Source organism: Calonectris borealis, chromosome 3 (assembly GCF_964195595.1).
Source record: "Calonectris borealis chromosome 3, bCalBor7.hap1.2, whole genome shotgun sequence".
NCBI classification, from domain to species: domain Eukaryota; kingdom Metazoa; phylum Chordata; class Aves; order Procellariiformes; family Procellariidae; genus Calonectris; species Calonectris borealis.
The window spans coordinates 37,472,930-37,485,967 of record NC_134314.1 but is presented as its reverse complement, the minus strand read 5'-3'; the positions used below and the strand labels follow the sequence as shown (position 1 = coordinate 37,485,967).

At 42.2% G+C, this 13,038-nt stretch overlaps 1 protein-coding gene across 1 annotated transcript; it reads right to left on the bottom strand.

Annotated features, from left to right (window-relative positions):
• IRAK1BP1 (interleukin 1 receptor associated kinase 1 binding protein 1) lies at nt 1–12,382 on the bottom strand. The gene is made up of 4 exons (XM_075145347.1): nt 12,098–12,382; nt 5,077–5,142; nt 1,340–1,470; nt 1–322 (listed from the first exon to the last, which is right to left on the bottom strand). Exons 1-4 carry the CDS (start codon nt 12,380–12,382, stop codon nt 52–54), a joined length of 753 nt encoding a protein of 250 aa, XP_075001448.1. The 3' UTR covers nt 1–51.
• Between the last annotated feature and the right edge of the window lie 656 nt (nt 12,383–13,038).

Below are 13,038 nucleotides of genomic sequence, written 5' to 3'. Positions count from 1 at the left end.
TCAAGAAAGCATAAAAATTTTATTAAGAAAATGTGTAGGATTTGAAAGTTTCTAGAGCAACTTGTTTCTTCTGTTTTCTTTTCCCTTTATCTCAAACACAGCAAACACTCTACAAGAAGCATAAGCAGTAGCATTCTGGATTCTTTCCTGCAGAGTCAGTGAATCTGGGGAGTTCAACAGATGACTGTCTATGTGGCCTCCCCATTCTTTTGTTTCTTCTTCTCTTATTAATAAAGGTTTTCCCAATGACTGACCAAACAGTCGACAGACTTCTTGAGCTTTCCGCCGTGTGTTTCCAACAGCAGCAACACATACTTGACGGCTGAGAGGTAGAAAAAGCAGCACAGTAACAAGCAGGGCTGACTGATGCACAAGCATACCTGGCAAGCATTTTCTTTTTAATGCCTCAGCTTTTGTAACTGCATAGCTGTAAGGCACATCACCTTCCCCCAGGTTCTGGGTGATAGTTTAGGAGTTTGAGGGGGGACTGTGCAGAGAAAATATCAGCATCCTCATCAGCTATGATGAAGCATCTCTAACACCTATACACTGCAGGCATCCGTGGTCTGTGGTGCAGAGCAAGAGCTCAACCCTTGCTCCAGGCACTTGGGTGGCCCAGCTGTAAGGCACACTAGCACCTGTTTGACCTCACTGGCCTGATTTCCAGGCTCCTGTGTGATACACTTCTGACATCTCCAGAGCCGTTAGCACAGCTAGTTGAGCTTGCTTCTTGGATCAGGCATAAGTCTTTTCTTTAAAGAGGCAAAACCCAAACGAAGATTAAACTTCCCTCGCCCCCACAATGTCAATGGGAGAAGCAGGACTTTCAATAGTTAACGCCTAAAATATCAAGACCGTGAGCTTCAAAGTAGCATGTGTTGATGCTGAGCAAGCACCATACGTGGTTCTTTTCAGATGATGTCAGCAGCTAAGAGTAAAGGGAATTGGCAAGTCTACTTAGAATTATCAACATCTGGTAACACACTTGTACCTTCATAAATAAATACAAATGAAATCTACATGTGCTTATGTAACGACAGTCAAATTCTGTTGACCTAATATTCACAGTAGATTGTACTTCCAATAGAAATCAGTGGGAAAATATTTTTTACTACATTCTGCTTTTGCACAGGGACACTGTAGAAAGAATAAGCTGTATCTTCTCGGCTGAATGGCATTAATTTATAAGTTATATTTAAAACAAATACTGAAACCTTTGAACATAAATTTTAATAGGTACGAAGGAAACTATTTGCTCCCATTACAAACAGTATAAATTATGTATCCATATTAACTGTTATCTGAGGCTGTAAAATTTGTGGCGTGAGAGAGAACTTACCGAAGGGTGTCTATAGCTTCCGGTGTATGGTAGAAATGAGGTGGACTGATGGTAACAGAGGTTCCTAACTTTTCAATGAGCAGATTGCAAACGTTCTGCATTTTTCCAAAATCGCTGAATGTAATACAGACCTGGGAGTGAACACAGACCACAAAAGTAATTTTCTTCATTTTTCCTACGATTCAACACTTGGATTTAAATCAGTATAAAGCCACATATGTACAAACTAACTGAACATACCAGTCCTGTATATAACTCCAACATTTATTTACTTAGAACATTTTTATACAGCCCTAGAGACTATCATTAGGTTTGCAACAGAAAGAAGTTCATAAAATGGTTTAAAATTGAGCATTAAGAAATGCTCTTTTGTGAGGAAGTACGGCATTCTTGGTATGTAGACAATTTGAGGAATGAACATGCTCTTTGGGACACATGACTAGATGCATCCTGCTTCTTCCCTTTTTAGATTACTAGATGTTAATTATGCAGAAGCCTAAGCAAAATGATGTGGAAAACATTGTGCAGGAAGGAAAATTACATTTTAATTCCAAGCGTTAGGTTCAAGAAACCTAAACTATGAGATTAAACTAAGCCTAGGCCAGTCCAGCTTGCAGTGGGCTCAAAACCCTGTGTTGGCTGAACAGAATCACTCCTGTGCCTACAGAGAACTGGGCACTTCAGGCTTGGATTAAAAACAATTTAAACACCTAGCTGTCTGCGGCTTTGGCAATAAGAAGCATTAAATACAGATGCATCGGGAATTCAAGTGCTTTCCCAAGTGCTGCAAAGCAGGCATCACTATCAGCCCCGGGTCCAGAGCCCTACAGCCTTCCTTGTGGGGAAGTGCCAGCCAGGGGGCAACTTTCAAGGCAGGAGCCAGCCTTTTTCTGTGGCAGAGCACAGTCGCCAGGAGTGAAGCAATGATGCCGAGCTGCTACAGCTTTCAGGAATCAGAAATCCTGGGTCCCAAACTCTTCTTTAGAACAACTAAACACTCATCATCAAGGACAAAAGGTCACACGTGTGATGCAAAACTGCACCAAGTCTGCACCTTAATATCAGCTGCGCACCCTTTATATGTAACTTGGGGGTTGGATCACTTTCTGGAAGGTGCAGTACCAATTTGAAGAAAGACTGAAGATGAGACTAAACCTAGAGTTCTTTCTTTAGCGGGAGTTCTTGCCATATATAAAAAGCATACACCCTCTTGTGCTGTTTTGCCAAAAAGCTGTCATAGTCGTATTTTGTGGAAAGTTGAAAGTCTCACTATGAGGACTGTCATAGTGTTTCCCAGATTGCTATCAGTGTTTACAAGATTAGTTCCCTCAAGGGGATGAAACAAAAGCATGATCAAACAAAAGCACTGTGGGTCTTAAGCAAGAGACCGCTCAGACTGGAGCAGTTCTGGCTCTCAGGAACTTCGTTTGTTAGAAAAGCAGCATGTAATCAGGTACCCTCAGGGGCAGAAAACAACTGAGCAATAGCTGTGAATTTCGTTGGTTTTTTCCCCTAGAAATCACAGTTTTCAGTTAGAGCTAGATGCAATAAATTCCACTTACAGGAAGAAATTGAAACTCTGCTTTGCATTTTAATGCTCAGGTATTCCTGATTAAGGTGAAAAAGTGTGAAAAAGTAACATGAAGGTATGCAAAACCATTGTGGACATTATAAGGTTTGGGTAAGGCTGTAAAGGACAAGAAGTTATGGTTTATAAGGAGGAAAGTATATTAAGAAATGCACAAAACCACCATAATCTTCATCCCATGAGATCATCATGCAATAAATGAACTATTATGATTAAGATATTATAGGGTTTTGGGATCTCATACACAACTTCATTCTTCTGCCTATTTTCCTTTGTTATAGAATGAATTAAAATTTATCTCCTTACAGTTGAAAGCATATCTTGAGTTCTTAATTGTACCTTAAAATAGCTATTTGTCTGGGAATTTCTTCAGTCTTCTAAAAACTCTTACAGTAGACAAATGGTAAAAAGAGTTTATAGAATGAATGCACAACTTCCATGATTTTATGTATAACACAAATGTAATGGCAAACTCTTTAGTAAAAGAAGTGAGTGTAAGTTAATTTTAAATTCATTTATATTGCTGAAGCATGCAACCATGCTGGTCAATGGAACTTCATTGGCTTATGAAGCTGCACTAATGAAACAAGTACATACATAAAGGGGGAAGCAAGGAGAAACTAATCTCTGCATAAAGAGCAACCACACTGCTACGTAAGCATACAGGGCAGCCACAACAGCAGTACTACAGCTAGATTTTTCAAGTTCTGACACCCAGGTCGTAGGCAACCATACAGCTTTTGAACAGCAATTACAGCTGGTCCAAGCTGCCTACAAATGAACACTAAATCCATGTAATTCACTTTCCACGTACAATCTTTGTTGTATAAAAATTAATAGCAGAAGGGAGGTGATTGGTTAAGTTACCACTTAAGACTGAAGTTGTAAGCCTAAGCTTGTCTGTAGCCTAAATTCAATATAGTTTTATTTAAGTACAGCTTACCTAAAAAACATGGTGATTTAAGCTTTCATGATAGTAGGTGTCTACTTTATGAAGTTAAAGTCATTCAGAACATGACACTGATGCATACCATTTAAGTATCTAAAGACTCATTGTAAAATCCGAATTTTGTTCTCCAAATTCTTGATTATTTCTGTATTTATTGCTGTTATTAGGTGAGAATGTGCCTTAAAGCAACCAAGCAAACTAAAGAGGCTGAACCTTGTTTTAGGGGATTGTAAACAACAGCTCTATAAAACAGCTATCATTTTATCGCAGGGTTCCAGGTTTACTTCATAAGAATCTGTAAATTTGCTGGGTAACGATTGAAGTTTGATGCTCTAAAAAGATCCGTTGACTGAAGACATATCATTTCCCTCAGCGAATGTTTCCAGCACCGCACTTATTTCTTACTATAGCATGAACATGCAAAAATATACTCCCCTGAACCGCTTCTGAAGCAAATGGGATTATTCCCATAATATTTAGCTTTCACACAGCAATTTTTACCTACAGAATTCCAAGTCAATTACCTAGGAAACAATTAGTTTTGCTTTACTTGCAGCAAGCTGATGGCAGAGTCACGTAGAATAGACCAAAGTCCAGGTGCTGTTCAACTGTGGCTTAAACAGATCTAGATTAGGGCTGCCATGCCACTGTTGTCCCCCATCCACTCTTGTCCTCTGCCTTGCATTGCCTCCAGTTCAGGGAGCTAAAATAATGGAAAAAATAAAAGCTAATCTGGAAAAAAAAAATATTAACTGGAGCAGTTTTCTGAACTGACCTATCACCTGATCACCAAAGTACAACTCCTCGCAAGAAGTAGAGGGCAGGAAGGGCTATGGGTGAAGGAGAGTGCAGAATCGTGGGTTTGCTTACACTGCCACAGAACGACAACCTTAGAGCCCCAGAACCAAGTATTCCCTCTGTAGCATTGGGTAATATTTAAAAAGCACACATTCATCTGAGAAGAAAATAATTCTTTCTATATTACAGCAGCAGAAAACAAGTTCTGCACACAACAGAAGACTGCAGCTGAACTCTGCTTTAAACTGCAGTCCTTCAATAGTTTCTTTGGACTACACTGCCTTCACTGTAGAGAACATCTACTCCTCGGTATGAGGAAAGACAGTCTCCAAATTTTCATTGGTCCTTGCCACATTTCTTATTCTTTTTTTATTATTATTTTTTGTTAGGTTGAATACGTACCTCTGCTTCCATTTGGTAAGTATTTTCTACTCTACTAAAATCCTCTGTTACAGTCATATTTTCTTCCTAAAACAAAGTACAAAAATATAATCTTAAAAGACAGAAATTAAGCATCTGTTGGAAATGTCTGTACATTGTGTCCTGTAAAAGTTGAACTGTTTTGGCTTATTACTTATGACTTAGCAACAGAAATTTGGAATTTTCCATGAAAATCTCTTCAGTTAAAAACTAGCTGGATGTTAAAGACTTCTTGACATTATTTAAAGTAAATTATACAGTAGCTTTATAATGTAATTTCACTGCTATTCACTTGAAGAGAACAATTAGGTCTTAAAAGTGACTGCTAGCTAGAAGCTGTGTGTATCAGCGTGTAACTGTAAATTCACCTGGTTCAAAAAACTAGAAGCTTCAATTGTTTTCAGAAAATTAGTATGTGAAAAGTGCTTTTCAGCCTGTGGCAGGTGCACCCGCCCTGACAAAAGACTGGGGGCATCAGGACCGCTGTGTCCTTACTTTCCAGGCCCTTACTTTCGTGCCTTTAGGGTGGCGAGTTCCGACTGTCACGTACACACCTTGGATGGCATGTATACACCTTGGGCGAGGCAGAAGAAAGTCAAGGCCCTCAGCCCATTAGAGTTGACCGCAGGTCAGATTAGACTGGGTATAAATGGAGCCCGCCGGAGGGCAAGAGGAGCCGGCCCTCCTTGGAGCAGCGGGTCTGCCATCGGGGACTCTCCCCTTGGGTCGGGACGCTGCCCAAGGAAGCTCCTGGAGGCCGAGAGCCCTCATCTTATGGGTGAGTGATTGTGCGCCTCGTGGATCCTCATTTCCAAAGCGGCTGAGCAATATTAATTCCTCGTACACCATCCTGAACCTGTGGTTTACCGATGTTGTCGGAGTGTTGAACAATTTTGATGAGCCTCATTTCTAGTTCGTTTTCTGCTAAACAATTTTGGTTTAAATAAAGTTTATTTTTAATCTACCACCTGCCTAATACGATTTTGTGACCCTCCGCGATACAAGCCCCTGTTTTAAGATATTTTAACAATAGCGGCTTGTAGCAAGGTGACATGACTGAGCACTGGTTATTCTGGCAGAATGGTAACCCTTAAAAGAGGCTATTCCACCACTGACACTTTTGTATTAACAGCAGCTACGTTATTCAACATAATGGCTGCACAGAGCACTAGCAAATCCTATGAGACTTATAAATAAGATACTGAAGTAACTAAGATACAGAATAACTCCAGTTACATCTGAATATTTGACCAGCTTGCTAGCGGTCTAACAATCACACTTCTTTCACCCACTTCCCTCTTTGGTAAACAGTTTGGATGAACAATTTACTGTAAAATTACTATAACACAACAAAAAGCACAGTTTACAATTTAATTGTAAATATAATTTTGCATTTAATACCCAGGAACTGTAGGGAAGTAGATATTAAGCCTTCCAATTACTGAAAAAGTTTTACTTACTAAATTTATTTGCATAGGAAAACAATATTTGCTTTCAGTGTTGACACATTACAAAAGATGCTTTGTGTCAGAATATTTCCTACGAAAGCTCAAATCTTCAAGTTTATCATGTAGCATGCATGCATAAGTTTACATAAATGACATTAATCATGAGAGGCACTTTCCTTTTAAAATACCATATGGAAATTAGATCCATAATTACCATTGCACAGCAGCCTACAAGAAACAAATTTTGAAATTTGAATTTTATGATTGATTCAAATTCAAGTGCTCAAATTCAAGCACAACAGTCCTATTTTTTGGATGACTTCTTCCAGTAAGGGCAAGGACCAGGGCCAGTTAGTCCCTAAAAAATGTATTTCCCCTTTTGCAGTCGTAGGTTTGAGGTACTTTGGCAGTGTGGCTGGCTGTGGTTTGCTAAAGAGTACTCAAGTCAGTCCAGCACCAACACCTCATTTAATTTACAAAATGGAGCAAATCTTACTATTTATGATAGAATCCAAATACAATAAAGGTTATTTCTAGAGCTTTTACATATCTTATAGAAAGAACGACACAGAAAAGCTTTCTTCTACAACTCATATTTTACAGAAATGACTATACTGTAATAAAAACTTCAGAGTAAACATAGAAAAACTGCATTAGTTTTTCCTTGTCCCTGTTCCATAATCCCTTCTAAAAGAAGTTCTCTTTCCTGCTGAACGGATTCAAGTCTTCTAATTTGATTTTGCCCTCCACAAGCTTCCTGTGTATTTAAGGACAGTGCCATCCTGTGGCTCCAGGCACTATTGCAAGATCAATGCAATCGGAGTGAAAGATCATTTTGTGCCATCTATTATAGAATCTCCCTCACAGCTAATTTTTATCCCACCAGATTTGATGGTAGCTGTATGCGTTATTGAAGATAAATGGATGAAATAATTGCTGAAGTTATAACAAGCTAGCCTCCTGTGATACATCTTCTGTTCGATACTTTGTTCCAGTTCAGGAGTGTGTTTGGACAAAGATAGGAGAAAGACAGGTAGGTGACAATAGAATTTTAAATTGGAGTGAGGACTTTGACTACATCAAAAGCAAAAGGCTTTTTTTCCTACTGCTTATGTCTACTGTTCATATTTTGGCTGAGGAACCATCCATTTGATTGCAATAGCCACAGGGAAAGAAGTTTTCACTGTGGCTTAGTGAAAGCTTCACTTCCGATATGTCAGGTATTCTGGACTTCTGGAATAACTTTCTCCATTTTCTAAATCTGTGGGCCAAGAATCACAGTAGAAGAAATAAATGAATATAACATTATTGTTACATGATAACTCAATTACCCCAGAAGCCATTGAACAATTCTTAAAAGAACCGCACTTGCATTCTGCTTGTACAGGCTATTTTTTGAGCCAGCAGTGATATAAACCATCACTGTTGCCGGTACTGTAAACACAAAAATGAAAGACAGTCATTGAGCTTACATTATCAAGTCTAGAATTGTGCTTTGCCTTACATTTTCCTTCTTTTCAACAGAAAAAAAATCTTATATAGCCCCTCCTCCTACCTATCTGCTACTTCTGAACAATTTCTTCTTCACAGAAACGTCGTGTCCACCCTCATGACACCATCGCTGTTTACAGGAATGACTGCTCCTTTCCCCGGAAGAGAAGAGGGAAAAAACTAAATAGATAATCAGCAAAAGCACACTTCAAGGAGACAGCTATATAACAATACAGTGTGAGAAAAGCCTATCTGCAGATAAAGTTATGTGTTCTGCTCCTGGTTACTGAGTTAACAAAACTGTGAGACCGTTTTATGAAACACAAGACCAATCTCAGTAAGGGAAAATGTTTATAGTTTGGAAATATGCGCTAATGCACTGTTGTGGTAAGCTACACTGGTATGTGTAGTTACAAATAAAAAAATCTGGAGACACCTGGAAATGTCTCTTAAAATTTATTTGTACATTTGCACTGATATATCCAATATAGCTTTACATTATGAAAAATAAAGATATTTAAACAACCAAAAGAGTTAGCTTCCTCCACCTGAACATAGCATTTTTGTTCTTAGTACTAAAGAAATGGTTAATGAGAGTCTTGATGTGTCTTGCTCATATCTCCTAACAGTCCATCCATCATAGTGTTCCCGGACAGTTAAGGGTGATAAGCACCTACAGTCAGCTCGAACACCAGCTAGGCATCTGGTACCTGTGCTCCTGTCTCTCATCCCCTCACTCTGTCTGTTCTGTTTGGCATTAGATGGACAGAACGACACCCTAAAAATCTACAGTGAAGAAGTTTCTGCTGCTTAATGTCCATTCAAGAAATAACAGAAGTATATGTCACAGTTATTTTAAGGTAAAAAGCAGATTTGTACTCAGCAAATGTAAGGATACTTTGGGGGTATTTCTTAAAATACGTAGTAGTCTAAAAAAGGTGATGCCTTATGCAGGTTTCTACCTTTCTTATTCAAGGATATATTGAAATTGGAAGATTTTGTAACTGAGTGAGCAAAACTTAAAAATCTTTCTTTTTAACTGACTGTATGGATGTGGATCCATAACTGTGACTCCTAAATAACAGTTTCGAAATACAGAGAATATCGCACATATATCCAAGGATATATCCCAGTACAGACAAACTCTAAGGCAGAGCCCACTGGATATAGTTTGTCAGCTGGTTTGTTTGTTTGTTTTGTTAAATAACTCTGACCGGTACAACAAATATTATCACTGTTATTTTTAAACAAGATGGCCAGTGCCAGTTTTTAGATACAGTGATTAAAGAAAACAAGTGTCATCTCCACACCACTCCCCAAATAAATCTCAGGTGGTAAATATAAAATCAGTCTACTTCTAGAGAAAGAGAAAAAAACATTACTTTTGAGCAGCTGGGCTGAGTAAGAGAGATTGGTTTCCCCACTGATTTTACTTTCCCTGCAGCCTTCAAAGCAGATTCTGTGCTCTGAAGTGCCACATATACTTACAGCACTCTATAAATAAATGCTACTATGTGCATCTATTTCTGATTAAAATCCTGTGTAAATATATATGGAAATTAGGTGCTGCCCCCAGGCATCCTGACAAGCTGCTAATGCAAGCTTCTACTGCTGCAAAGGTTATGCGCTTCCGATCTCACAGTCTTCCTACAATAGCAACAACAAAGGTTAAGGAAATTGTTCTGTGGATTAATTAAAAATAAATATATAGAATAGCCAGCTGATTTCTAAAGAGGCCTTAGATAAGCTAGAACCATATGGAGATTGTGAAGAGATACTAATTTTACAGTGGTCTAGAATGGTACTAACTACAAGTGATGTTAGCAAATGCAGTTAAGAACAAATTGCCAGCAGTGAGAGTTGTTAGTAGAAAAGCTACAAGGCAAATAAAAGCTCCAGCTGTGGAGTGATTTAAAATTGGATGGAACAAAGCACTAAAAATTATACCGCAGGGAACTACTCTGGAAAAAAAAAACCTTCATGTTGTTTTTCTCAGAGTTCCCTAGAGCTAACACTTTGCTAACACTGAGAAACCCACAACTTAAGCAGCATTTCACAGTCCCTCAAGTAAGTAGGAAGAACTAACATTTCCATTCTCCAGCGCATGGCATCTCTGAAACAGCAAAAGATTACTATGAAATTATTATAACTATAATAAGACACTGAATGATCTCGTATTGTAAAATCGGTCCACTCTCCACCTAGGTTACACCACCACTGCTTACCTGCTCCCATTACATTTCTGAATCTGACTGCATATACCCTAATATAACCATTTGTTTGTCCAGGTCATACTTCATTTTGCAATTATTTTTTCTAGCCTGCAGTAGTGCACACAGCTCCTCTAAAGCACGCTCACTTATTTAACACCCTGCCTATTCCTTTTGTGTGCCATCCGCCATGTGTCGAATGCTCCACGCTATCCTAATTCAGTCAGGCTCATGTCAAAACTGGAAGTCAGTTATTCAGATTCACTGTCGGGTAAACATCTGTAACTATCTTTTCTAATCTATCCACACACTGAAGAGTTATTTAATTGCAGCCAGGATGAAAATACCCCATGATCTGATAGCTCACCATTGTGGTGGGTACAAAGCTTATAGTTTTCTCTACTAATAAAAATGAACGTATGATGAGTTGCTTTGTCTTCTCCCATTCCTCTTAAAATCCTCCAGACTTTAAACTCCTATTAACTCACTTAATAGAAACTGAAGGCATTCAACCTGTAATCCCATACAAAAAAGCACCATTTCTGACTGAACACGCCATTCTGATGGCAGTGGAATCGTGCTCCCTGTGACAGACATGCACCCAGCCATGCGTTCGGGAAAAACATAGGTAGCAGGATCATGTATCTAGCCCACAGCAGCCTCCATGTCTCCTTGCCACCTAGTCCCATAGCTGCAATATGAGCTTTTTCTAAATCAGGGGTTAAGGGTTCTTTTTTATTGCCTTCTTTATTCCTGAACAAATGCTTTATTTAGCTACTACAGAAACAGAGACAGCATCACTATCAGTTTTAAAAGAAAACAGTAAATCCTATTTTGTTGGGGGAAAAAAAAAGCTGGAGTCAGCACTTATCTTCAAATGCATCAGCTTTGTTCTGTTTTTGAGAGTCCTAGGTGTGGAACACTGTCCAAAACCGTTTTATAAAATCAAAAACATCAGCAGCACAATTGCTAGGACAAATATCACCCTTACGGAGCACGTGCAGTGTGGACAAAGCTCTAAAGGCAAGACTATGCTTTTCTCATCGTCATAAAATGACTTCCCGAGGCCAAAAAACTTATTGTGGTAAAGGAACTTTTTGAGTCCACAAGGGCCTTCTGTCACTTCAGCTGTCTTGATCACGTCTCATGTTTTTTCACACCTTTCTACTTAAGTGGAACAAGAAAAAGAGAGAGGAAAAAGCTGTGTAGGCTTTTATCGCTAAACTATGGTAATCACATAGTTATGCTGACATTTACACACATGTATAGGTTATGCTGCTGTGTACCCCTTTATCAGTTTCATCCGTATGCACGTGAGGATGCTGTATTACATGAACAGATGAAACAGTCGAAGCAGGATGGTTTTCACATGCAAAACAAGCAACCTGTTGGAGCGCCCGAGTAGCGACATTCTACCTTTTCTGCCGAGGCTGGCACAGCTGCAACCTCCCAAAGACAAACAGGCTTTCACAGCAGTGCCCCAGGGGCCAGTGCATCCCCGAGGCAGAGGGCCGAGAGCTCCAAACCCCGTTTACTCCTCCGCTTCCCACCGGCCAGGCCGATGCACGGACTCGGGGCCCTTCAGCGGGCGCCTTTTCCCTCGGGGCTGCTCCGCCCGGCCGCCCCTCCTCCCGTCTTCGGCAGGAAGGCACCTTACCCCGCAGGCTGCCGAGCAGGGTAGGGGAGGCCCCGGGGACCGGCAGGTGCCGGCTGGGCCCCGCAGCTGAGAGGAACTGCCCCGCCCGCTCCTCCCCCCCCGGGGGAACCGCCCGCCCCCCACAGCCCGGCGCCACAGAGGACCCCCCGCTCCGCCCCCGGCGCCGCAGGAGGCGGAGGTCGGGCGGCGGCTCTCACCGGGACGCCGCGCTGGCGGGCGCTCTGGGCGATGTACTCCAGCCGACGGGCCACGCTGCTCCGCGCCGCCCCGGCCGCCCCCTTCCGGCTGCCCAGCCGCAGCGACACCCGCGCCCGATCCGGGCCGGCGCTCAGCTCCGCGCTGCCGCTGACGTGCAGCTCCCGCCCGGACGGCGCCGGGGGGCCGCCGCGCCCCCCCGGGGCCGGGGTTGGGGTCGGGGCCTGGGCCTGGGCCGGGACGAGCTCAGCAAAGACGCGGGCGGGGGGCGGCGCGGGCAGCGCCATGGCGGCGGGCCCCTCACGGCACCATGGCAACCAACGCCAGCGCGCTCGCTGCACCCTGGGAGGCGCCCACGTGACATCCTCCCTTCCGCTCCCTATCGCCATCACCCGGCCGCGGCGCAATTCTCGGGCGGACGCCAGGCCGAGGCGCCTTCCCGCCATGATAGGTACCGAGGCGGAAGTTCCTCTGCCTCCCGCCGATGGGGGTCCGCCATGACAGTTACCGAGGCAGGGTGCCTCCGGCGGTTGTGGAAGGGGCTTGAGGTGGGCAGCTGGGCCGCAGCCGTTAGGAAGGCCGTGGCAGGGGAGGTGTAGGTGCACATCCTCTGAGGAAAAGCTGTCCCATTTCTGCCATTTTTGACCTATTATCATATTTTTCCAGCATATTAAGGTCTGGAGGAACCTGAGAGTGTGAGGAGGGGCGCTGGAGAAAGGGCTGTAGTCGCTGTCTGTGGAGGGAAGACTGCGTTTTGTTGTGCCACGGCACGTCCTCTGCTGGTGGCAGGGCCTAGGCAGGGGTGATTAAAAACCATTCTAGCGTCAATGTTGCTGGTTCTCAGTGGAGGGCTCTTGCAGCATACACGTTGGCTTTGCTCATGTCTTTGGCTGAGTCCTGCTGATGCTGCCCTCTCCTTGGGAAAGGCAGAGGGGTGCAGAGT